The sequence below is a fragment of the Pristis pectinata genome, chromosome 10, assembly GCF_009764475.1.
Source record: "Pristis pectinata isolate sPriPec2 chromosome 10, sPriPec2.1.pri, whole genome shotgun sequence".
NCBI classification, from domain to species: Eukaryota; Metazoa; Chordata; class Chondrichthyes; order Rhinopristiformes; family Pristidae; genus Pristis; species Pristis pectinata.
The window spans coordinates 66,260,912-66,286,184 of NC_067414.1; the positions used below are offsets into that span (position 1 = coordinate 66,260,912).

General features: G+C 38.8%; 1 protein-coding gene across 1 annotated transcript in view; it reads right to left on the reverse strand.

Annotated features, from left to right (window-relative positions):
• Positions 1-766: 766 nt before the first annotated feature.
• Positions 767-25,273, reverse strand: part of pla2g7 (phospholipase A2, group VII (platelet-activating factor acetylhydrolase, plasma)) — a 71,718-nt gene continuing 47,211 nt past the window's right edge. The window contains 6 exon segments of the mRNA XM_052024052.1: positions 767-3,032; positions 3,542-3,690; positions 8,771-8,941; positions 13,425-13,516; positions 19,791-19,915; positions 22,106-22,272. Of these exon segments, the coding sequence (XP_051880012.1) occupies positions 2,920-3,032; positions 3,542-3,690; positions 8,771-8,941; positions 13,425-13,516; positions 19,791-19,915; positions 22,106-22,272 (817 nt within the window). The 3' untranslated portion in view covers positions 767-2,919.

Consider the following 25,273-nt stretch of genomic DNA (forward strand, 5'->3'; position numbering starts at 1 on the left):
ATGCTTGCAAGACTTAACCATTGGCTCACTATGGGCAAATAAATTAAACACTACTGCTCAACCAACTATATATTGGAGGTCACTTAACCAGAAACTCAACTGTGTTAGGCTCAAAAATGGTAACTACGGGAACAAGTTCAAGGCTGCAGTCCTGCAGCAAGGGATTGGCTTAATTCTTCAGCCTTTAGCCTCTGAGGTACAAAGCAGCAATGAGGGAATACTTATGACTTGCCTGCATGATTGGAGTTCCTGCAACAGTTGAAGCTCAGCCCTATCCAGGACAAAACCACATGCTTGATTAGTGCTGAAAACATACTGCAACATTTCCTCTGAACCTTTGACAGCACCTCCCAAACCTGTGACTGTTACTACCAAGGACCAGGGCAGCATGGTTATGGAACACTATCAGCTATGAACACTCTTCCAGGTCTTGAACCATTTTTAAAAAAAATTTAAGTTATATTGAAATAGCAAAGGGATTTCAAAAATTTCACTTGGTTATCAGTACAGGGACCTTAACAGATTATAGTTATTTGAAGTGTGATAGTGGATAGGCATTAAATAGACATAAAAAATAGGGTTTAGCAATAAGTAATTACTGAATTACCACAACTTGCAACTGAACATCCAGTAAGTTTTCCATATAAATTTAGGTAGATTATCCAAATGATTAAAATATGAATTTCTGCCATCTGAACTTGTATTTTGAAACATTTAATTTTATCATGAATTAGAAGCTTTAAATAACCACAATAAAACAAACTGCTCCATGAAAGATTCTTAATGGAATAAGACAGGAAATAGCAATGAGTACTTGGTAAAGAAGTACTGGTATTTAAATAGCACCTATTGTTCTCTGGATGTTTTGAAAGTACATTTAAACAGCACATCATTAAAGTACTAAGGCTTAAATTTTTCAAACATTACTAGTTAACAGTAACTTTTTAAACATGTGTTATTATTGAGCAGTTTACCTAAATTCTTAAGTTTTGAAACTAAATTCAACTTCATAGAAATCAGTTGAAGAAACCATTCTTGGACAAAAAAAAGGAACATTTAACATGATATCCACAGTTGACCTGCTTATACAATGCAAGTGACAGGAGAAATGAACACAACCACCTCTTTCCCTCCCCCCCCCCCCCCCCCACCAAAAATGCATAAGCATTTGCAGCTTGCACTAGGCTAGTGTAGAAAAATTTGTATTAATTGTTTACATCACCTAGACTTGTTTTAATTACCTTCATTCTGATTGTAGGAAAGTCACTGATTTGATTGACTTTGTCATTACATCATCCTCCAGCTAGCAGTAACTAATCGTGCAAATCAGTCACATAGGAAACTTTGGTTTCTAGTTTACAGCAAGTTCTGCAGGTAGTATAATTGCAGTACTAGAGAAACAAAGGACTGCAGATGCTGGAATCTAGATGAAAAACAACAAGATGCTGGAGGAACTCAATAGGTCAGGCAGCATCCATGAAGAAAAACAGACTGTCAATGTTTTGGGTCAGGATGCTTGTTCAGGACTGAAGATAGGAAAAGTGGAAGCCCAGATTATAGGAGGGAAAAACAGCAGTGATAGGTGGACAAAGATGGGGTGGACACAAGGTGGTAATAGGTAAATGCAGGTAAGAGACAGTGAAAGGCAGATGGCAAGGGAGGTAGGCAGAGCAGCCCCACCAGGGGATAGGTCAAAGGTTCTGTATGGAGGCAGGTGCCCGATGGGGGAAGGGGAGGAGAGGGAAAAATTGCAGCCCTCTAGTTAGATTCCTGTTGAACCTGGCCAAGATAAGATAACTTTACAAAAAGTAATTTATAATTAAAGTGAAAAGGTGAGCTTACTTTAACATAGCAAACTATAGTTCCAGTAAATCTCAGCACACGAGAGGGATTTTAAAAGTCACCTCGGCCTGCACTGTGATCTGAAGTGGATTGACCAATTTCAACAGAACCTGTCTAATTTTCATTCTATTTAATTTGGAAATGTGTACCTGACTCCAAGAGCTAGTGGAAGTGAAAATCCAGTTTTTTTTGGAAGAATAAGGCATCTTCAGGAATATTTTTGCTTCTTATTTCAGCTCTCCATAAACAAGGGTACAACTACACTTCCATGTTATATTTGGGTCTGGTGCAGAATGTAGTAAATATTTTGACTCTGGGCTGGCCATGGAACAGAGTGCTATTAGTGCAGTTGCAGTGGTATAGTATAGTTACAATCTGTTCCTGATGAACCAAACAGTACTTGCAACCTGAGGTGATTGCCTTGGACACATTTTACCAATAGTGAAAAGGAAAGCTTTGTTATTCAACTAACCAAACAAAGTTCTGCTAATATGCAAGGAGGGAATAGAGTCTTAAAAGTTCCATTGGGGAAAAAAAACAGGCTGCAAAAAATCATTGAAGTTTAAAAAAAAATTAGCAAACAATGTAGAGGAAAAAAAACTTCACAGTCACTCTCCAGAAACTTAATTTATATACTTTAACACTTTTCTTAATAAAATCCTGTTAAGAATGAACTTTTAGCTTCAGAACAGTGGGGCTAGTAAAAGATAGAACACCTGCATTAGACTTGCACAATTGAGTGTATTATCAAAATACTAAATGCAATATTTCACCATCCTAAAAGCTGTGGGAACTCAAGATGTGAAACTGTTCACTTAAGATACAAACATTCGGGTAACTCACTTGCATCCCAATGTCTTAGTACTAGAATAATTAGACAATTTGAATATTGTAGTGTTTATCTGAAACATGGATCTGCAAACAACAAAATGAAACAAAATTTATGGAGGTAATGTTTTGTATGGCTGATGGTATTTGAATATTAAAAATGGCAAATATACTGCACAACAGTGAATACTATAGGTAAGTCTGCAAATACTAATTTTTTTTTCCTGGGGTACACTCAAGTTTGCATAGTCATTGTTTGCATTTAGAATTTGATTGAGGCAGAGGAATATTTGTGCCAGGTATAATATGTTCTCCTTTCCCATCAGTAAGAGGATCCCATTGATCAAAACCTTGCTGAAGACCTGGAAAATAAAATTTGGTGTTCAGATTAATTTAGAATATTATTCAAGGTAGAAATTTCAATCTTTGTTACACAGGGAAATTTGGCTCCACTCCTGACTTTACAGGAATAACAATGGATTGGACTATCATTTAAAATGGAAAGTTTCCCTTTACATAGGTACTCTTACTGTGATCCTAGATATTTTAATTGCACACAATATGGCATTATTAAATTTAATGCTGCCACTGATTTAACATGTATAATGTTATTTCCATTAGTAAAGATTTTGCCAATGAAGGGTCTTAAGAAATTTCATGCAAGCAAGTTAACAATGACCACATACAAATTACTAAAATGAAAAATAATTTTCCCCGCAGTTCTTTGCAAAAAAAAAACTGACCATTATCATAGTGTTGCCTTCCCATCCCATTATCTGTAAAATGGCTGGCTATCTAATAGCTGGAATTCTAAAACAAGCATGATTCCTTAGTTATGTATTTCAATAATAAATATGCATTATTTACTCACCCAAGTGTCTTTGCATGAATGCTAGAGCAGCTTTATTGCTAATATCGATTGCTATATGGGGATCTATTGTTCCTTTCAGTCCAAACCATCTTTCCAAGGAAATGGCCAGTCAAAAAGTAAAATCAGGGAAGCTTTGATGAACTGTACCCCTTTGAAGAATCAAATAAAAGAAACAAACAGTGCAGCAAATTAAAGGTCTATAATACATTTTTTTCTGTGTTCTACATAGAAACCAAGTAACCTTTGAGAAAATAGTGAAGTTTGCAAATTTATTATGGTTCCCAAACTTATTTAAAATCAAAGCAACAATTGTAATCATTTGCAGTGTTTCATTAGTGCATAATATTGTTCACTGTATTTTAAAAAGTAATGGTGCTAGTGACTTGATATCGTTCCAGCTGAATGTGAATGAGAAGCTTTGGTGAACATTGACTTATTGATTGCATTTTCTTCAGGAAGGCCTTTACCATTAATCTACAGCATGCAACACATTCAAATAATTCAGAAAAATACTGAAAGGAAATTCCTAGTGGTTTCTATGAAAAGATAATTTGGAGATTATAGGCTACATGAAGAAACAATTTCAAAATACTATAGAGTAAATAATCTTTTCTGAAATGGCTTTGAAGAGATGAGGATTAGTGATTTTCTGCCCTTATGGTAGTGGCTTTATAAGTACTAGGATGTTCTGACAAGCCTTAGTGAATGCAGTCACTGATTTCTAAAAACTTAGTTTCCTGTTGCTGCACTTGATGTCATCACTATGATCCTGCAGTTCTGTTCATTTCTACAGTAGAATTATTTTGGTAATAAAATAGTAAATAAAATGAATTATAACTTTATACTGAAAAAAATCACTTGGGTCTAATATTGCCATCGGTTCTTATGTTATCCTTTGAATAAACTATGCCCAGAGGTAAATGGGGGAGTGGGTTTGCCGGGGGGGGGGGGGTGGAAATAGTACCATATTGACTACATTCTCCATGTTTGTTCATGCATTCTATTTATAAAGGTATGTAACAGTAAAATAATTTTTCAAAAGTACACTATCAAGATGATAATGGATTGAATTCAGCTGGTTGTGGCCAGTGCTTCCAAACATAACTAAGATCCTCCCCAGGTTACGACAGGGTTCCATTCCTGAGAACAAAATGAACAAAAACAGTGCAGGAGAGGATCACAGCTGCAACAGGAGAGCAAGCAAGTACAGGAAGAGTGTCTGTCCGCCAGCCTCACTGACTGAGTGAGCCTGCTCAGTTGTCCCAGTTCTGCTTGGCTCGATTGTTGGATGGAGGGAGAGATGGCACATGCAAATGCCTCATTCCCACCTGGCAGAAGGTGACTGCAGCCAGCAAATCCATCCCCACCAGTCTCCTAAACATTTGTTCATATGTATGGGCTGTCATATGTTGGCCGCCTTAACCTGGGAGGATCTGCATCAGCATTTATACTGAAGCCCAAGACACATGCAATGCATATAGTCCAACAGGAAGCCTTTCATGCCATTATTACACAGGATCTGATCCTTATTTCAGTGGTCAAAGTAGATCTGGAAACTAAGAGGCAAAAGTGAAGGGAAGTATTTTTTAATTCTTTGTTTTAATGTTTTAAACCATTTCCAAGTGCTTTTAAGAATTAAAAGAATCTATTAAAATGTCTCTATCAAGGACTAGGAATGGCTACCCTGAATTACACTGACATTTGCCCTCTGTACCTTTGGCTAAGTGCATCCAGGGATCCTTTGGGGGCAGTTTGTGCAAAATTGGCCCCAGTCATTTACCACTATACTGTACTAAACAAACATATTTAAAGTACATAATTATTTTCCTATTAAGTAATAATTTATTTCATGTAGCCATTGTGCAAATAAAACATCAGAAAGTTAATCCTAAAGTCTCAGTATGTATTTGCAATTATTACAATTTGAAATACTGTGCCATGGCCCTACTTATTGCATGTGTCTGGTTGCCTTTAAAAAGCAATTGACATGCTTTAACCTTGAACCACTATAGCCCTCATGGAGTAAATGTTCATGCACAAAGTGATCTGGGATAATATAAAATCTTCAAAATACGCAGGTGAAAATTTAACAAGATAAAGGCAACTTGAAAATACAAGGTTCACGTTGCGAACAAGCCAGTTGGGCTTTCAAATTGAAAAAAGTCTGCTCTATTAGAACACTTATTTTAATAGGTTAAGGGAACAACTAATTCAAAACAAGATTGATAAATAAGGAGGAAACAGAATCGACCAATTCTTGAGCTGTTTAGACCATGGAAAATAGCACACCAACAGAAAATTCTATTTGAAAATTCTCAGGTTAAGCAGGATTGTTGGAGAATGAAACAAATATTTTTTCCAGAGCAATATCTTTCATCAGAAATGCACAAATTATAAGATGCAAAGGGGAAAGGAGAGAAAAGAACAAAAGGGAAAGGTCTTAGATCGGTTACAGCGCAGGGCTGAAGGTGTAATGTGAATGAGGGTGAATAGTGACACAAGTGAAGAAACAAAAAATTGATCTCCAGAGAAGTGTAAATGTGAGAAGCAGAATCATTAACTGAAAGAAGGCAGTATCAATGTTTTACTGATAAGAATGTAGAGGACATTCTTAAAAGTTTGGCAGTACTCAATGTGGGTATATCACCCAGTCTAGAGAGGATGCGTCTTGCTGAAGACCTGGAAAATAAAATTTAGTGTTCAGATTAAAAAGGATGTGGCAACAGAAGATGGGTGATTTGCAAATATGATACCCTTAAAGTGGGGTAGGGTACAAATCCAGCAAAGATAGGCCATTTGCCCCTCGGTGGTGGTGAAGTTTACATAGACCATAATACAGAACAAACTTAATTGGGTTGTATTGGCACTTGTTTACTTCTGAGCAAAACAGAAGTTTTACCCGTCCACAGAACAAAATTCCATAGAAATCAGGATCTCTTTACAGAAATCTGTTGTATAAATTAAAGCCTGTAACCAAACAGCCTATTTTGTTCCTCTAAGGAAACCAAGTCCTAATTGCCTTCCACTGCTGTTGTCACTGGCCTAAATTATCTCAGTGCCAAAGTTAAAATTCATTTATGTCACCATCACTGTTCATCTTGCTCCACCCCATTTAAAAATTTACTCCTCTCAATGGGATTCTTTTTTGTCTCATCATTGGCACTGCCTTCACCCATCTTGGCCCCATGCTCTTAAATTCTCTCCCCAGATCACTTTGCCAGTTCTCTTAGAACTCAAAATACATCTCAGACTAAACATTTGGTCATCTCTCTTCCTTTGCTCAATGTCTATCTTTAACTTGCATTTCCATAAGGTACCTTTCTTCATTAGATGTTGAGAACTTGCATCTCACATTAACAGATGTAATGTTTATTTAACAAGTGAACAGAAAAAAAACAATTAAAAATAGTACTGATTTCATCATAAGGAAAACACAAGAGACTGCAGATGCTGTAATCTGGAGCAAAAAACTGCTGGAACAACTCAGTGGATCGAGCAGTATCTATGGAGGGAAAGGAATTGTCTGCTTCCACCTATCACCCACCTCCGCCCTCTCCACCTGGCTCCATTTGCCCATCCTTGGACTACCTATCACCTTCTGGGCCCTATCTTACCTCTTTATGCTGACTACCTTCCCTCTACTCTCAGTCCTAATGTGGGGTCTTGACCCAAAACGTTGATAATTCCTTTCCCTTCACAGATGCATCTCGACTTGCTGAGTTGCTCAGCAGTTTGTTTTTCGCTATTGATTTCATCAATAATATGCATATCAACAGTTTCATATCAAAATAACCTTAATGTGGATACAGATGTTCTATTACTGTTTTCTACCACTTGATCTGAATTAGGTTTTTTTTATATAAAATAATTTGCATACCAAAGTGCTTCATGATCTTCAGTGCATCAATATTATAAAGAGAAATGGCAAATAATTTAAATACAGGTGTCAAATGAACAGATAGACAAGTTGACCTGATTTTAGAGGTGTTGGTTGAGGGCAAACTTTGGTCAGGGCACTGATAAAACAATTCTGCACTTCTGCTATTGCAAGCTATGGCATCCTTTGTGTCCATTGATAGATGGGTTGACATTTCATTGAATGGACTTCACCTCAAACAATGCAGCTTTGCCTCAGTTCTCAGATGAAACATTAACTCCATTTAAAAGCCAGATTTTGCAGTAAGACTTGGTGAGGCTAGTTGCATTCATCATTATAGAGTAAACTAGTGTCATGCATGTTAAATCACAAAGCAGCTATTTGATTTACCTATTCCTCTGTTAATAGACTTGAAATAAATTCAAACTCCAAATCTGCAATACTTTACCCATTAAATACCAAATGTACCAATAAGAAGTTAGGGCTTTTTTTTAAACTAATAATGTTTAGTAGAAGTAATAAATTTTAATTAAAAGTAAACAACCATCCTGCCATTAAAAATAAACTTCTACAAGCTTGTGATTTCAATAGATTATAAATGCTGTTCAAGTTTTTCAATCTCTCAATTCTAAATTTATCTTTTCTCCCTCTCTTGGTTCTGTTTTTCTGTTTGTATACATTTTAAAAGAAGATTGAACCTACATTTTCTGCATGAAGGATAATGTCTCACTGAGGATCCTTCAATCTAATTAGTTGAAGAATTCCACCATTGCTTGTAATGTTCACAGAGCAAGATCTCCTGTCAAGGACACTACTGATTCCTGTGACTCTAAGGTGCTCCTTAAAATTCCACCAGCATTCTGCAAATGTTTGTCAGCCTAATGAATAGCCAGGGTCTTTTCTTCACCTTTGACCGCAATACCTGAACCCTTGGAGTTGGGGTCTTTTGGACTCGGGCTTAAAATTCTGAGTTTGATTTAAACCTGACTGTTATGTGAGACCAGACTGAAACTTGCACGTTTACATACAAAACTGGAAATCTGTGAAAGGGGGATGGTATGTGCATGGCTGTGGATACCAAGGAATCGGTAATGCTTTTTATTTGGTTGGGATTATTTTTTTTGGATTAATGTGGTTTAGAAAAATTATAGTTATAGATAACAAAGCTTGATTGTGAAAACAGAAAAGGATATTTGGTTCAAAAAGGTTTGACTGTTTTAGACAATTATTTTTAACCTTCCATGCATTCTATAAATAATTAGAAACAATATTCTTTACTTAGCAGATACAATTAACTCATAGTTAATATATACTGATTTGCTTAATTTATCTATACTTACATAGTTACTCACATGATTGTTATCATCTTTCGCTGTACAGTGCTTGAATCAAGTTGTTTAATTTTCAGGATATTTCCAAGCCACTGAAATTTTTCTGAGTTGATGAATAATATTGGCTTCTGTACCTTTGCATGAATATCATCTTCTAGTGGGAACATCCATACATCTAATGCCACTCCACAACTGCATGTATGAAAAAAAGTGCAGTGCAATTTATTTAATAAATACACGGTCATGTGCAGATTTGGCAGTAATTTACCAAACACAGTTTATTGCTATTTGACACTGGGAACTCTTATGATACCTCTTTTGATCAACAGAACAATCAAGGTATCTCTTTTGAGCAACTGAAAATGGTTTAAAATATTTTAAGAAACTCAGATGGATGAAATAGGACATTCACTGGTTAAAGCTCATCCCTCAGTAAATTAATTCTCTTATCACATTATCTATTGTATTTGAATGCCTTCTTTTAGTAGATGCCAATTACCTCAAATAAAGAAGTTCATTAACTTTTATTTATATCTGGTGACCTCCCTTTCTTTCCTGATTTAAACTAATCATAATTAAAAAGAAGTAGAAGTAGAGAGCACAAAAACAAAGCAGCTGATGTTGAATCTAATGAAAGTTATTGGGTCACGACTAGAGTATTTCTTCCAGTGTTGGCTTTAGGAAGGACCTGGAGAGGGTGCAGAAAAGATTTACTAGATTGGTTTCAGGGATAAGAGATATCAAGCTGCAGATAAGAGATACCTTGGAGAAGCTGTTTTGGGAGCAAAGTGGTGCAAGAGTAAATTCGAGTTATACAAGCTCTTAGTAGGTCTAGATAGGCTGACTAAAGAGAAGCCATTCCCATTAGTGGATGTTCAAGGGCCAGGGACAGAGACTTACCCTCCTGTATCTTTTTTGTTCATTAGTATACGAGACCATATTGTTTTTACATTGAGTTCCAAATCATAACAACTGTCAATCATTCACTGTAAGGTTGATGAAAACAGTCGAGCAGGGCAAATTGTAACATACTCAAGGGAAAATAATTTGCAGGGCTATGGAAAAATTTCAGGGGAATGAAACTAATTGATCCTGACTCTGTTGAGAAATTCAGTGTGATGTTCTGAATGGCCTGTTTTTATGCTGTGGTTATTCCATAACAAAGTTCCTCGTCCATCACCCTCCTTTGCTATCTTTCAGTTAAGCTGTATGTTTCTCTTGGTTCACTCACTTCCCATTTTCTGTGGATTTAGTCTTGTTGCTCTGTTTGCTGTACTTTATAATGCAAATATAGTTCTGGCTATAGATGTAAATTTACATGCCATTGATATGTTATGGACTTACAGCAAGCAGACAATGCTTGCATGTATGTACACTCTCAGGCAGTGTTCAAAGACATTGTTGATCTGGAGAGAAAGGTCCTCCGTCAACCTGCCACCTGCCACACAATAAGACCCTTGACGATGAAGATCCTGGAAAACACAGGATCACTTTCCATATCAGCAACCACTTCTCAGTGAAGGCAAACATCAATGATGAAATTCAGCAGTGCCTCCTGTCCACCACAGATCAAGGAAAGAATGTTCAAAGATCAAGATCCCAAACTTGGCATTAAGCTCAGTCTGCCAAGCTTCAGTGATCCCTATCCTTGGCAGGTCCTCGAAACATTGGAAGAAGACTAATAAGCAAACTTTAAGTTCATTGACATGGATTTGTCTATTACCAGTGGCCTTTCTCAAGTCATCATCTCCAGCATCATAACTTTGATCAAGCACACCAAGCTGTAATGAGCAGACCACATTGTCCACTTGCCAGACCCCAAGACTACCATACAAGCACTCTAATGGAAGCTCTGTTGCAGCAAGAGATTTCCAGGAGTCAGAGAAAATGCATCATCTCATGAGAATCTTAGTTTGTGACCATTCAAAATGGTGATGAAGCTTCCAGGAAGGCACCAAGCACCATGACTCTCCACGCAGGAAGCACATGGATGGCAAGTGAATACTGTATAGCGGAAGGGGTGCATGACATTGCAAACAACTTACCCACCTCCCCATCCAATACTGACCTATCCCAACTGTGGCAGAGTCTGTGCATCCTACATAGTATTTACCAGCCACCTCAGAACTGAAGTTGAAGCAAGTCATCCTTGACGATGAAGGGCTGCCTGAGAAGGAAAATGTGCTGCTGAAAATAATGTATTTGCAGCCAGCGAGCCTGGGGCAATTTCACAGCTCTTGATCACTACCATTTTTTAAGAATGAGGAGACTGATAAATGAACTTGCAGTGTGAATGCTAATTGGCTGAATTGTGAATTAGGGGAATTATGATGTGAGCTCTCTGTATTACAGCTGTAACATATTGCCTTTTTTATTATCCAAATGGAACAGCATTATCAGAGATCTGCAGTGGCAAAGCAAGAACCATTTTCAGCATTGATACTGCACACTTTAGAGGGCCAGCACCTAAAGTAGAAAGGTGGTCGTCCAAAGGTGTGTTGGAGAACGTTACCAAGTTCCAACGCTCCTTTATAATATGGGAGTCCAGCACCAGGCATGCTGCCTAAGTGACGGGAAGGATGTGCCAGAGACGGCAAAGGAAATGATAGTCTTGCCTTTTCCTTAAAGACTTTTGTCCAGCATCTTATTGGCACTGCCAGTATGTGGCAAGATCAATGTGACCCTGTTTTAATGTCAGGCTTACAGGCTAGTACTCCTTAAGTTTGCATTTTGTTCAGGTGTATGATGGCTGGACTGCCATTCACCCAACTGATTCCACGTGGAAAGAAGAAATTTGATAGCAGATTCCGTCAATAATCTTTTCGAATTCTTGTCACCTTAGATCAATATGGGCTACATAGTGCAAGGTCGACCAGCCACATGACTGTCACAGTCTGATGCTTTTGTTTTCCATTTTATCCTATAAAAACTGGCTTTCCACACTTTATAACCTCAAATTCCATAGTAATGCTGCTTTCCTGGTAGAATTCCATTATTTTATTTGAATTGCAGATCACAGTTGATTAAAATGATTAATGTTTCTCCTTTCATTGACTATCCTTTTGTGAAGCAAACATTCTGGACCCCTGACTGAAAATGCTAAATATGCTTAAGCTATATTACTTCCAAAACTTTTATTTTTAACCCTGATCAATGGATAATTTTGGTTAAAATCTTTCTAAATGTCATACAGTGGCTAAACTGAACCCAGTAATTCATTGTCAATTAAACACATTGTATATTTTACCTAACTTCACTGTACTCGTATTTTACAGGTATGGCTATAGACCTTAATAGATTAGCTATCCTTTAATAATGGATATTGAAAGTGGCATCTAATGTAACCCTTACTAAATTCCTAAATCTTTATTAAATTTATTGTTTAACCATGTTAGACACTTGTTCAACTTTCACATTCAAAGCATTCAGTATATGTGCTGCTTATTTACAATACTGATCAAATCTTCCTGCAAGTTTTCTGCTGCATCTGATTGCTATTGCTGATTTTTTTGTGCGTGCCACCAGGAATGCAACCTAATTGCTCTTCTTTCTTTGCAAGTTATCTGGAAATGAACCATCAAAAGCTTAGAGGTGAGTGGTGAAGATATTTTTCCACCAATGAGTGGTAGATTCTGAAACTCCCTGCCCGAGTATGTTAGACACAGAAGCACTCAACATAATTTAAAAACCATGGAAGTGCAGTTGATGTACTGTAACCTCATGGCAATGGACCAAGTGCAGAAAGGGATATACAGTAGGGAAAATGGTCTCCTTCTGTGATAATATCCATGATCCTATGATTTACTCCACTTTCTCCTCTCCACCTTTCCATATTTCTTTTTTTGCTTCCCTCATCTGGTCTAATGATCTCGTCACAATAACTGATTAATGCTCATTATACTTGGTCTCTATTCCTCAGATAGGGTGCTGAAGAAGATATTAAGAAATAGGAATCACACAAGGTGTTAACATCCTGAAGAGTAAAGTCAACAACTGAGTAAAGAGAAAAATATTTTAAAGATTAAACACATTTTTTGAGAGTTTTCATTTATTTCTCAACTACTTCTACACCGTTTTAAACCTTTGGGAAAATTTCTTGACAGTTATTGACCCAAAATGTTAACCCTATTTCCTTCTCACTACAGATGACACCCGACCTGCTTGTTGTTCCAATGTTCTTTTTGTTTCGGGGAAATTTACATATATAAAAAGTAGAACCTGTTTTGTTTTCAAAGAAAGTCAAGGTATGATGATTTCACTGTGATTGCTGAATAAAATATCTTCTAGCTACCATTAAAATACAAGTTATAAAAATGTTTCACTGAAATATAATATTAAGCATGTTAAAAAATGTTAAAAAAATATCACCACTGGTGAGAAATGAAATGAGGCAAGTTTTGCTTAAAATGAATACATCAATCATCAATGCATTATTAGGTCATTCTTGTTTACATCAGGTTACTGATGTATTCTCTATTTACTAAACTTCAAACAATTCTAGAAAACGAGAAAGGAAATTATAGGTTAGGCATTGGGCAAATTGATTTCTAAAGGTTTATAGAACATAGTACTGTCTACTAACATGAAGAATATAGTATCTGTGCCACCCTGAGTTACTAATCCTTTTCCACTAATAATTTTCACAGCATACTGCCCCAGATTTAATCAGACTTACCCAAATCGAAGCTCCTTGCTAAGCGATTCAACAACTGTAGCACCACCAAATGAGTGGCCCATAATAGCTACCTTACACACATCAAGACAATCCTACAAAAAAAGTGGTACAATTTTAAGGCAAAAGAATTTTTACATTTTCCTTTGAAATAACCAACAACATTTTGGAATTGATCTTACTTTGATTCTGATCATTCATAATCCATGGTCAATATATATATATATATATATTTTAATGTAACTCTCCAACTGTTTCACAGGTGAAGGTAGTTAAGAGAACTGATATTTCTACAGAACATGAGGAGACATCTAGCCAACTAACACTATTGGTCCACATTATTTTAAAATGTAGAATTAATCTATCTTTGTGGTATCTCAGAGAGGCCTAGAAGAGGGCAACTAGAACCTGACTAGTCTCCGTGCAGTTCAGAGAATTCGGACTATCTTCTTTTACCCAACACAACAATGTGCTTGAACAAAAAGTACCTTGCTTAGACCTAACTTTCCCTTTATTAGATCATTTTCTACAAAGCGCTGGACATATATTTGATATTTATTACTAGACTATCTGAATTGAAATATAAACCAAATCCAGGCCTGTTCACATGAAGCCTGAGACAAGTGAGTACAGGAAGTCCCCGGATTACAAACGAGTTCCATTTTTTGAGTCTGTTCATAAGGTGAATTTGTATGCAAGTCGGAACAGTTTACTTACAGTTCACATCTAGCGTCAATTAGTCAAATGTTTGTCTTAGTAAATAGTATATATTTTACCTAAAACATCATAAATATAATAATGCAGTAATAATATTTTTTATTCCGTGCGGATGCAGCGAGTTAAGGTTCAGTGGGTCGTGGGTGGTGTTAACTGAACGCGGAGCAGTTATTAGCATTTCTTTACTTTATCAAATAAGTTTATGAGAAAGTGGATCGATTGCGGTGTCTGTGTCAGGCAGACCGCCGCACTATCAGGGGACGCGAGAGGCCTCAATGTGCGAATAACTCTCAGCCCGGAGTTACACTCACTGCCAAACCTGAATATTGTGCTTACCATTTGTCAATTTCACAGCCCGTTCAACGCTGCCTAATTCCATACATTAAAGAAACTGTCATAATAAAACTGCACATCAATGAAACTGACCGACCAGCTGTGCATTTCCAGCATTTTATTTCTGAATCAGATGCGGAATGAGGATGCAATTAAATTCACTTCTCCCATCTTTCATTGTCACAATTAAGAAGATGCATGAACATTAAATAAGAAGACAAGTTATGAACACTATTGATCCACAGAACCAGTGTGGGTCATTACTCGGGGCCTGATGGAAAGCATCAGATCAGATGGGTTCTCGTTACGTGAACATTCTCAAGCGCAGATAAGAAACCAATTCAGTTTTTAAAGAAGACACAAGAATGCTGCTTGACCTGCTGAGTTCCCCTGGCAGTTTGTTTTTATTGCTCCAGTTTTAAATGATCCCCTGGCACTGTATGGAGCAGATAACCAACATACACCATATCCATGTTGTCCCTGACTAAAAGGAGGTGATAGTGGCGATGAGAAGGAGCACGGTTTTATGAAGTAACGCTTCACAGTCTATCGGTGTCTGTCTCCGTGACCACCCTTCCCACCCACTCCCACATTTATCCATCGTTAACTGTAAGATTGTTTTATCTATATATTTTAGTGTGTGTGTGTATATATATATTAAAAACTATTGTTTGCCGTCAAAATGAGAATTTTTTTTTAGATAAAGTCTCTTCGAAGAGATTATCAGCTTTATAAATGAACTGGATCCAGTGTTCACCGCCTCTGTTCTAAGACGCGGTCGGATGTTCAGAAGCATCCAACTCAAATCATTGTGCAAGCAAGTCAATTCTCTACAATATTTTACGAATGAACATTAAAATTCTTCACAGTCAGATGCGAATATGGACAACCATTGCATTAAACCATACATGTAAATATTTACAGTTTTCGTCCCGTACTAATGAACCGCCCGTTCGTTAGTATGAACCATTGTAACTCGATTTTTAAATAATAGGCTTTACGGAGGTCGGTTCGTAAGTACAGGCGTTTGTAAGTCGGGCGTTCGTAACCCGGGGACTTCCTGTATATGTTTTTAACTACAAGTACATTTAAATACTTTATGGCATAATGCTGGTTCTTAATATTTCTCCTATTTACCAAATTTAAAATGTGAAAGACAGTGAAAGTTTGATGCAGATCAGAGGGAGAGGTTGGACACGGTTGAACAACATTATGGGGCAAGAAAATGGTCATGAGATATTCTAGTGCAAAAGGAGGAGCAGCAGCTAAGAGGGGAGTGAAGGCAGGAAGCAGCAAATAGATACAAAAGAACCAACAGCATGAGAAAGGTGAATATCCATTGACTCTGTGCAATCAGACTGAACAATACCCCATGAAAGTAAATTAATTTGGGTGTAAAGGAAAATATACCTGGGTGGATGTAATACAGAGAAAAGGTGTACTGAAATCATACAATCAACTTCAAATGGTGAAAATTATTAGTAATGGTCTCAAAACTACACCTTCAATATCAACCCTGCAATTTTTGTAGAGATCTTTCCTTAAACAATTGAAACCACCACCCATTTCAGGTGGTAGGCTCTTAACTACATGTTTATATGCAAGGTGTAGGCCATGTGACTGCTTGAGCCTGTTCCACCACTTAATGATCAAGGCTGATTTAACTGTAATCCTAACTCTGCATTCTTGTCTACCAACAGTAACCTATCATCTCCTTGCTAACCAACTCTGCCTTAAAAATATTCAAAGACTGCTTCAACTACCTTTGGCAGAAGAAAGTTACAAAATCTCAGGGCCTTCAAGAAAAGTCATCATGGTCTTAAATGAGTGTCTCCCTATTTTCAAATCAATGACCTGCAGTTCCAGATTCTCCTAAAAGAGGAAACATTTTCATCCTGTCAAGAACCCTCAGGATATTTTGTTTCAATCAAGTCACCTCTCACTCTAATAAATTACAGCAGATATCAACCTAGTCTGCCCAACCTTTCCTCATAAGTCAACCTGTTCACTCCAAGTCTAGTAAACCTACGGACTGCTTCACATACATTAACATCCATAAATAAGAAAACTAATATTGTACTCCAGATGTGGTCTCACAAATGCTCTATACAACTGAATTATAACCTCCTTACTTTTGTATTCAATTTCTCTAGCAATAACTGACAACTTTCCTTTCTAGCTTTCCTAATTATTTGCAGTATCTACATACTTGTTGCTGTGGTGAGTAATACGAGCACAGGAGCAGGAAATCTCATTTGTCATGGTAAAATTATCACAAGAACTAGAGCGAGAATGGGAAGAAGCAGTTTAAAAAGGTAGGCCCGATGTTGTTGTTCTTGTTGCTGTGGTGAGTTGACAAGCCTGTTGATTAGCTAATTGGATAATTAGGCAGCAGCTGCCAATAAAAAGGGTCAAGCAGAGTGGCCATTGTGTGAGTGGACAGTGTTAGAGAGGGGGAATTGAGGCTTTGGCTAAAGAAGCGGAGTGGGAGCTTCCTCTGCTAGGTTCTCTTTCTTTGTTATTTGATATTTCTTTGTATAGAACAGTGGGAATGGCAGGCGGGACAGAAATATGCTCCTCCTGCAGGATGTGGGAAGTCAGGGAGACCTCCAGTGTCCCGGAGGACTACACCTGCCAGAAGTGCATCCAGCTGCAGTTCCTTACAGACCATGTTAGGGAGCTGGAGCTGCAGCTGGATGAACTCTGGATCATTCAGGAAGCTAAAGAGATGATAGATAAGAGTTACCCAGGAGGCAGTTACATCTAGGGTGCAGGATGTAGGTAGTTGGGTAACTGTTAGGAGGGGAAAAAGGAATAGGCAGTTGGTACAGGATACCTCGGTGAGAGTTTCCCTTGATAACAGGTATATCATTTTGGATACTGTTGGGGGGGATGAATCACTGGTGGAGGGCCACAGCAGCCAGATCTCTGGCACAGAGTCTGGCTCTGTGGCTCAGATAGGAAGGGGCGGTGGGGGGGGTGGTTGGTGTGGTGGTGGTGGAGGAGAGGAGTGCGGTGGTGACGGGATTCGTTGATGAGGGGAACAGTCAGGAGATTCTGTGGACAAGAACGAGACTCCTGGGTGGTATGTTGCCAGGGTCAGGGATGTCTCGGATCGAGTGCACAGTATTCTTAAGGGGGAGGGGTGAGCAGCCAGAAGTCGTGGTACACATTGGCACCAATGACACTGGTAAGATAAGGGATGAGGGCCTGAAGAGCGAGTTTTGGAAGTTAGGAAAGAAGTTAAAAAGCAGGACCTCAAGGGTAGTAATCTCTGGATTGCTGCCTGTGCCATGCACCAGGGAGGGAAAGAATAGGAGGATAAGGCAGACAAATGAGTGGCTGAAGAGTTGGTGCAGGAGTCAGGGGTTCAGATTTGTGGATCATTGGGATCTCTCCTGGGGTAGATACGACCTGTACAGAAGGGACAGGTTACACTTGAACTCGAGAGGGACAAATGTCCTTGTGGGCAGGTTTGCTAGAGCTGTTGGGGAGGGTTTAAACTAGGTTGGCAGGAGGATGGGCACCAGAGTGTTAGATTACTTGATGGATCAGTTGGTGTAGAAGTAGATGCGATGTGTACAGAGAATGTGAGGAAGGATAGGCAGGGGATAGGGCATAAATGCAGTCAGTTAGATGTGTTGAAATGTGTTTAATGCAAGAAGTGTTAAGAATAAGGGTGATAAACTTAGAGCATGGATCAGTACATGGAATTACGATGTTGTTGCCATTACAGAGACTTGGCTGTCGCAAGGGCAGGAGTGGCTGCTTGAGGTTCTAGGCTTTAGATGTTTCAAGAGAGATAGGGAGGGAGATAGAAAGGGTGGGGGGGTGACATTGCTAATTAGAGATAGTATCACAGCTGTAGGAAGGGAGGACATCCCAGAGGGATCGTCTATTGAGTCAGTGTGGTTGGAAGTCAGAAACAGGAAGGGAGCAATCAATCACTTTATTGGGAGTATTCTGTAGGCCCCCAAATAGGACATTGAGCCATATGGTGTGCTGGTTTTCATTAGCCGAGGGTTTGAGTTCAAGAGCAGAGGTAATGTTGCAGCTCTATAAGACCATGGTTAGACCACATTTGGAATGTCGTGTTCAGTTCTGGTCACCACACTACAGGAAGGAAGCTTTGGTGAGGGTGCAGAGGAGGTTTACAAGAATGCTGCCTGGATTGGAGAACACGTCTTATGAGCAAGTTGGGGCTTTTCTTCTTGGAGAGACAGAGGATGAGAGGAGACGATAGAGTTATAAGAGATTATGAGAGGCATAGATAGATTGGACAGCCAGCATCTTTTTCCCAGGACAGTAATGGCCAATACTAGAAGTCACCCGTTTAAGGTGCGTGGAGGAAGGTTCAGTGGGGATGTCAGAGGTAGGGTTTTTTTAAATATATACGGAGCGGTGGATGCCTGGAATGCACTGCCGGGGGATAGGGTGGTGGGGCTGATACGATAGGATCACTTAAGAGACTCTTAAATAGGCACATGGATGAAAGAAAAATAGAGGGTTATGGGAGGTGAAGTAGAGAGGGGGATAGATAGAAACGTTAAGGTTTATATAGGTCAGCCCAACATTGTGGGCCGAAGGGCCCGTACTGTGCTATGTTCTATACTAGCTTTTTGAGAATTGTGTAATAGGATGCCCAAGGTCCTTCTGCGAGTTTTGTAATCTTTCATCATTTAAATAATTTTTTAAAAATTTTCCTGCCAAAGTGGATAATTTCACATTTTCTCACACAGTACTCCATCTGCCAGATCTTTGCCTACTCACTTAACCCACTCACTTAACCCATCTATATTCCTTTGTAGCCTCTTTTTGTTCTCTTCACAACTTAGTTTCCCATGTATCTTTGTGTCATCAGCAAATTCAACAACCACGTCTTTGGTGCTTTCATGCAAATCATTAATACAAATTGTAAGGGTTTAAGCCCCAGCCCTGAATCCTGTGGCACACCACATTACATCTTGCCAACCTGAAAAAGACCCATTAATGCCTACTGTTTTCTGCAAACTGCAGTCACATTATTAGTGTGAAGGTATTTAAGTATTATGTTGTATGAACAATAAATAAGGGAAAAGTGCTGCTTCAATGTAAAATTAAGAATCAGTCACATTGGTGCAGGACTGGAACCAGAGACAGGCCAGATTGAGCAAGGTCAATGAGTTTCCTTTTGGAAAGAGCAGAAGTGATCAAAGATGAGTTTTTAATGTCACAATTATTTGAAGATTTTAAAAAAAACTGACTTCAAGTTCCCAAAGTGGTTTGGTGGAACTCAAACATGCATTTGCTATGTTAATCAATACAAAAACCTGGCCATACCTTCATTTTGGTGAAATCAAACTCTAATGGAAATACATTATGGACAGATTTTCCCTTGTTTATATCAATAAGCAGATTTAAGGCCCTGGTACATTCTTCTGCTCGCTGATGTACCTGCAAATCACAAGAGAAAAGCTATTTTTAAATATATTAATCCAACAATAATATCAAGTGAAATATGAAAACCTGACCAGATACAGTGGTCAATAATTAACCCAGTTCATGCTATCATTCATTGAATAGAATTATGGAATTAATGAGAGTTAAAATTAATGAGGGGCAGCTACAGGTTTCGACTTGAGTGGTTATCCCAGAATTGTGCTCTCTCAGGCCCAATTTTTTATTTTTCATTAGTGACCTGATGATACCCAACAAACGTCAGTTTTTGGCAGAGAACACAATGGCTAATAAATATTAGAAAAATAACAATGGTAAGTAAACCCTTATTTATCAGTCTTGCTCAGTGTCTTAACATGGTGGGCCTAATTAGGATCACTTTAGCAGTAGCAGAAGCATTTCAGGTCCCAGAAAATAATGTTCCGAGGCATCTGGTAAATTTGTGAATTCAAAGTGCAATATACCACTGTTGAATATTTTCTTTTAATAGAAGAGTCAAAGAGTTGTACAATACAGAAACAGACCCTTCAGCCTGATGTCCATACTAACTGAGATACCTACCTATGCTAATTCCGTTTTTCTGCATTTGGCCCATCTCTCTCTATTCCTTTCCTATCCATGTATCTGTCCAAATGTTCTTTTTTTAAAATGCTGTGATTGTATCTACCTCTAACACCTCCTTTGGTAGCTTATTCCATATATGTATGAAAAACTTGCCTCTCAGATCTCCTTTAAATATTTCTTCTCTCACCTTAAATCTACGCCCTCTAGTTTTAGCCTCTCCTACCCTTGGAAAAAGACTGATTTACCCCATGTTCCTAATAATTTTATAAACCTCTAAAAGGTCACCCCTCAGTCTCCTGTGCTCCAGTAAGAACAATCCCATTTTCCTCTTCACTTATCAGACTGGTGGGTTTGCAATGGGAATTTCCTAACTAAGTTTTATGGAGGAAAACCTTGGTAAGGGCTGCTGGTCATAACATCTATATATGGGACTAGATGTCTTTTGCACAGAAACTTTCAATCACAGACAGAAATACCTACATTCCAGAAGATTAGCTGCATGCACATGCTCCAATTCCCAAGACAAGCTTTGACAATTGACCACAGTAGGACCAAACATTAGAATCTAGTGGTTACAACTAGAAAAACTGACAGATATCATGGGACCTGTATTCGTGGACTGTAGAATGAGAATTTGCAACCTACTACAACGATACTTGTATCTAACACATACTAAAGTGTGTGACATCTGGGTGGTACCTCCGCCAGGTATGCTGTATCACCAGCCTATGAGGACAGTCACCAATTAGCAAATAAGATTAGCCTTCGGGTTCTGAGCTGCTCTCTTTGGTGGCCTGGTTTTTCTTTCATTTCTCATTATTATACTTAAGTAAAACAAGATGAGTCTTCAACACACTTACAGGAGTTTTCTTCACTCAGTGAACACTGCACCCGTCCCACCTCTACGCACATACGAGTGCGTGCAGATGTTTCATTTGCACCGTTTTGTTTTTAATCACACCAATGCTGCACAACTCCAACACAGGCATCATAAGACAAGAAACTAACCATGGAAACTCATGTGGAAATGGCACATTACAGGTGGGCGTTTACCCACTTTTAAACATTTAAAATTTGATGTTGGACGGATTGCTTCTCTGAGCAAAAGCCAAAGCAATGGGTTTAAGACCACAAAATATCATCTCTGCATTTTGAAAACACAAGGATTATCAATGTCAGATTTTCCTGATCAATTTTTTTATTTCTTATTCTTCAAAGGAATCAAAGGAGACAAGTGTCAAGCTGTAATCTATTCTTCTTCAGACCTTTCTGGATTTCTGTTGGATATTCTGACTAAAGAAACACACAAATAATTAGCTCTCTATTGCATTAAAACTCCACTGCTGAAAGCCATGATCTTGGCTTTGCTCCACAAGATAGTGAATCTGCTGGTTACTCTGAATATTGAAATACTAATTCTGTATTTCCTGACGTGATTATGGAAAATATTTACTATGCTGCCTGAATCCAAAAGCAGTATTTCATGTCTCAGTACCAAACGCCCTACAAAGTGCCAACCTTTTTATTGTAAAGTATTAAATTGTGTTGCCCTGGATTTCTTTATTCCCTGTTTAAAAAAACAATTTGATTCTGAAAGCAGGGACAATGTCATGCTACTTTACCTGGACATTTCGGAATGGGAAATTCTTGTTCTCCTTGTTCGTGTGGCTGATAGTAAAGCCACTTCTCCTCCAACTGATCCAAAGTAAGCATTGAGCTGGTGGATGAGGTATGCTGTTCTACTTCACTGGCTGCTTTAGTTCTCTCTTCATAGTAAAAGGTTGCTGAAGCTGATCCATCCCTGAAAGTGAACAAAGATCATAGTTTTTTCCAGCAATTTAAATAAAACCAAGATTTTATATTTTCATATTCTAGGTGATATTTCATCTCCAACACTTCATTGTAAGCAGAAATACGACTGAATCACACTGCTCCTTGACCAAACAAAAAAGTAATGCACTCAGTCGCAAGTTGGCTAAATGTGCACAAACTTACTGGACTCCTTATTTGTACACTGGTGCCAAAAAAAAAATATTCTTCATTATTGTAATTCTTGCCCAGATTTACCGTGTATATATATTAATTTACTAACACTGGATGCAGTACAAATTTAAACTTCTCAGTAACAATTTAAAGCACTGTCAAATCTACACAGAACAAATTAGTTTCCATTCTATTTTAAGGTTTTGTGAAGATATGATAAATACAAGCCAAGTCAAATCTTCCTGTGAAGGGAACCTTCTGTGTTCAGCCATCTGAATTGAAGTCAGTCCCATTCTTACGTTCACTCTGATCCATTTGAATCTGTCACCACAATCTGTTACTAGACTCCATGTGGAGAAAATTTAGCTGGGACTGCCCTGCATTATGCTGAGAAACTGTCACAGATCCTGTGCTAATTAGACCTAGCACAGGATCTGAACCTCCAATTAAATTAATGGCAATTCTAGGCCTGCAAATAATGACATAATAACCTGATTTTTGCCTTAATTACTTAGCTTTAGTTTATTATTTTTAATTATGTCAGTACTTTTTTTCTCTTCTTATTTTGAAAAAATATTTAATTCATTTTTAGCAGATTTTAAATGTCTCTGAATGTCAGAAATTTAAAATGTTAAAAATTTGCTACAGTTTTCAGAAGACAAAATTCTACCCCGACCTCACTTTTTGTCAAGGATGTTGTGGGTGGGCACCTCTCCCCTTTCCTTACTGTGGCCTAATCACCTGGGCTGGTTATGGTCTGGGTAAATGTGGCACAGAGAGAGAGAGTGAGAGGGTTCCAAGGGGTGAGGCCTGTCCAACAAGATCTGGTCCATTACATTCGACACTTATTCACCTTTTGTTAAAGACCATTTCCTCACATGGAAGGCAGTACTCTAACTCACTGCAAGCAAATAGCAAAAACATAGGAAAACCACAGCAGCCAGGTCTCTGGCAGTGAGTCTGGCTCTTCGGCTCAGAAAGGAAGGGTGTTTGGGAGTGGGGGGGAAGAAGAGTGCAGTAGTGATGGGGGATTCATTGGTTAGGGGCACACATAGGAGATTCTGTGGACAAGAACAAGACTCCTGGATGGTATGCTGCCTCCCAGATGCCAGGGTCAGAGATGTCTCAGATTGAGTCCACTGCATTCTTAAAAGGGGAGGGCGAGCAGCCAGAAGCCGTGATCCACATCAGTACCAAAGACATAGACAGGAAGGGTGACGAGGTCCTGCAAAATGAGTTCAGGGAGTTAGATGCCAAGTTAAAAGACAGGAGCTCCAGAGTGGTGATCTCAGGATTGCTACCTGTGCCATGTGCTGGTGAGGCAAGAAATAGGAAGATAGTGCAGCTTAATATGTGGCTAATCAGATGGTGCAGCAGTGAGGACTTCCGATTTTTGGATCATTGGACTTGCTTCCAGGGCGGGTGGGATCTGCACAAACAGGACAGTTTTCACCTGCATTGGAGGGGGACCAATATCCTTGCAGGAAGGTTTGCTAGTGCTGCTCGGGCAGGGGGTGGTTTAAAACTAAAGTTGCAGGGGGTGCGAACCAGAGTGGCAGAGCAGCAAGTGGAGTGGTTGCAGGGAAAGTAGATGTTAAGCCTACAAGCTAAGACAGAAATTGGCTGGTTGATGAGCATGGTGGGACTAATGTTCTGAGATTAGACATTAAATAGACATTTAAATGTCTATTTAAATGCAAGGAGTATTGTAGGTAAGGCAGATGAACTTAAGAGCATGGATCAGCAAGTGAAATTATGATATTGTAGCCATTAGTGAAACTTGGCTGCAGGAGGGACAAGGAATGGCAGCTCAATGTTTTGGGGTTCTGTTTTTTTAAGATGTGATAGAGAGGGGGCAGGATTAAAGGGGACGGGCGGCATCACTCATCAGGGAAAACGTCACGGCAATGCTCAGAGAGGACATACTGGAGGGGTCATCTACTGAGGCAATATGGGTGGAAGGGAGGAATAAAAAAAAAGGATGCCACATTAATAGGACTACATTATAGACCTCCCAATAGTCAGCAGGATTTAGGGGAACAAATTTGTAGAGCGATAACAGACAGCTGCAAGAAACATAAGGTTGTGATAGTAGGTGATTTTAACTTTCCACATGTTGACTGGGACTCCCATACTGTAAAGGGGTTGGATGGGATGGGATATTTTGTCAGATGTGTTCAGCAAAGTTTCCTTAATCAACATAGAGAGGTCCCAGCTGGAGAGTGCGCAATACTGGATCTCCTCTTAGGGAATGAGGCAGGGCAGGTCACAGAAGTGTGTGTAGGGGGGCACTTTGATCTAGTGATCATAATTTTAATTTGATGGTATCATTAAGGGATCTGGCAGGCATGGGATTGGGACAGGCTGTTTTCTGTCAAAGAGATGCTTGGCATGTGGGAAGCTTTCAAAAGTGAAATATTGAGTTCAGAATCTGTATGTTCCTGTTAGAATAAAAGGCAAGGCTAGGAGGTTTAGGGAACTTTGGTTGTCAAGGGATATTGAGGCCCTGGTGAAGAAAAAGGTGGCATACATTAGGTATAGGCAGTTAGGATCAAATGAGGCACTTGAGTATAAGAAATGCAAGAGAAATCAGGAGGACAAAAGAGAACACGAGGTTGCGCTAGCAGACAGGGTGAAGGAGAATCCCAAGGGTTTTTAGAGTTATATTAAGAGCAAAAGGGGAGCAAGGGACAAAATTGGTCTTCTTGAAGATCAGCGTGGTCATCTATGCATGGAGCCGAACGAGATGGGGGAGATCTTAAATGAACTTTTTGCATCCGTATTTACTCTGGAGACAGAGAACTGAGGCAAAAGGGTAG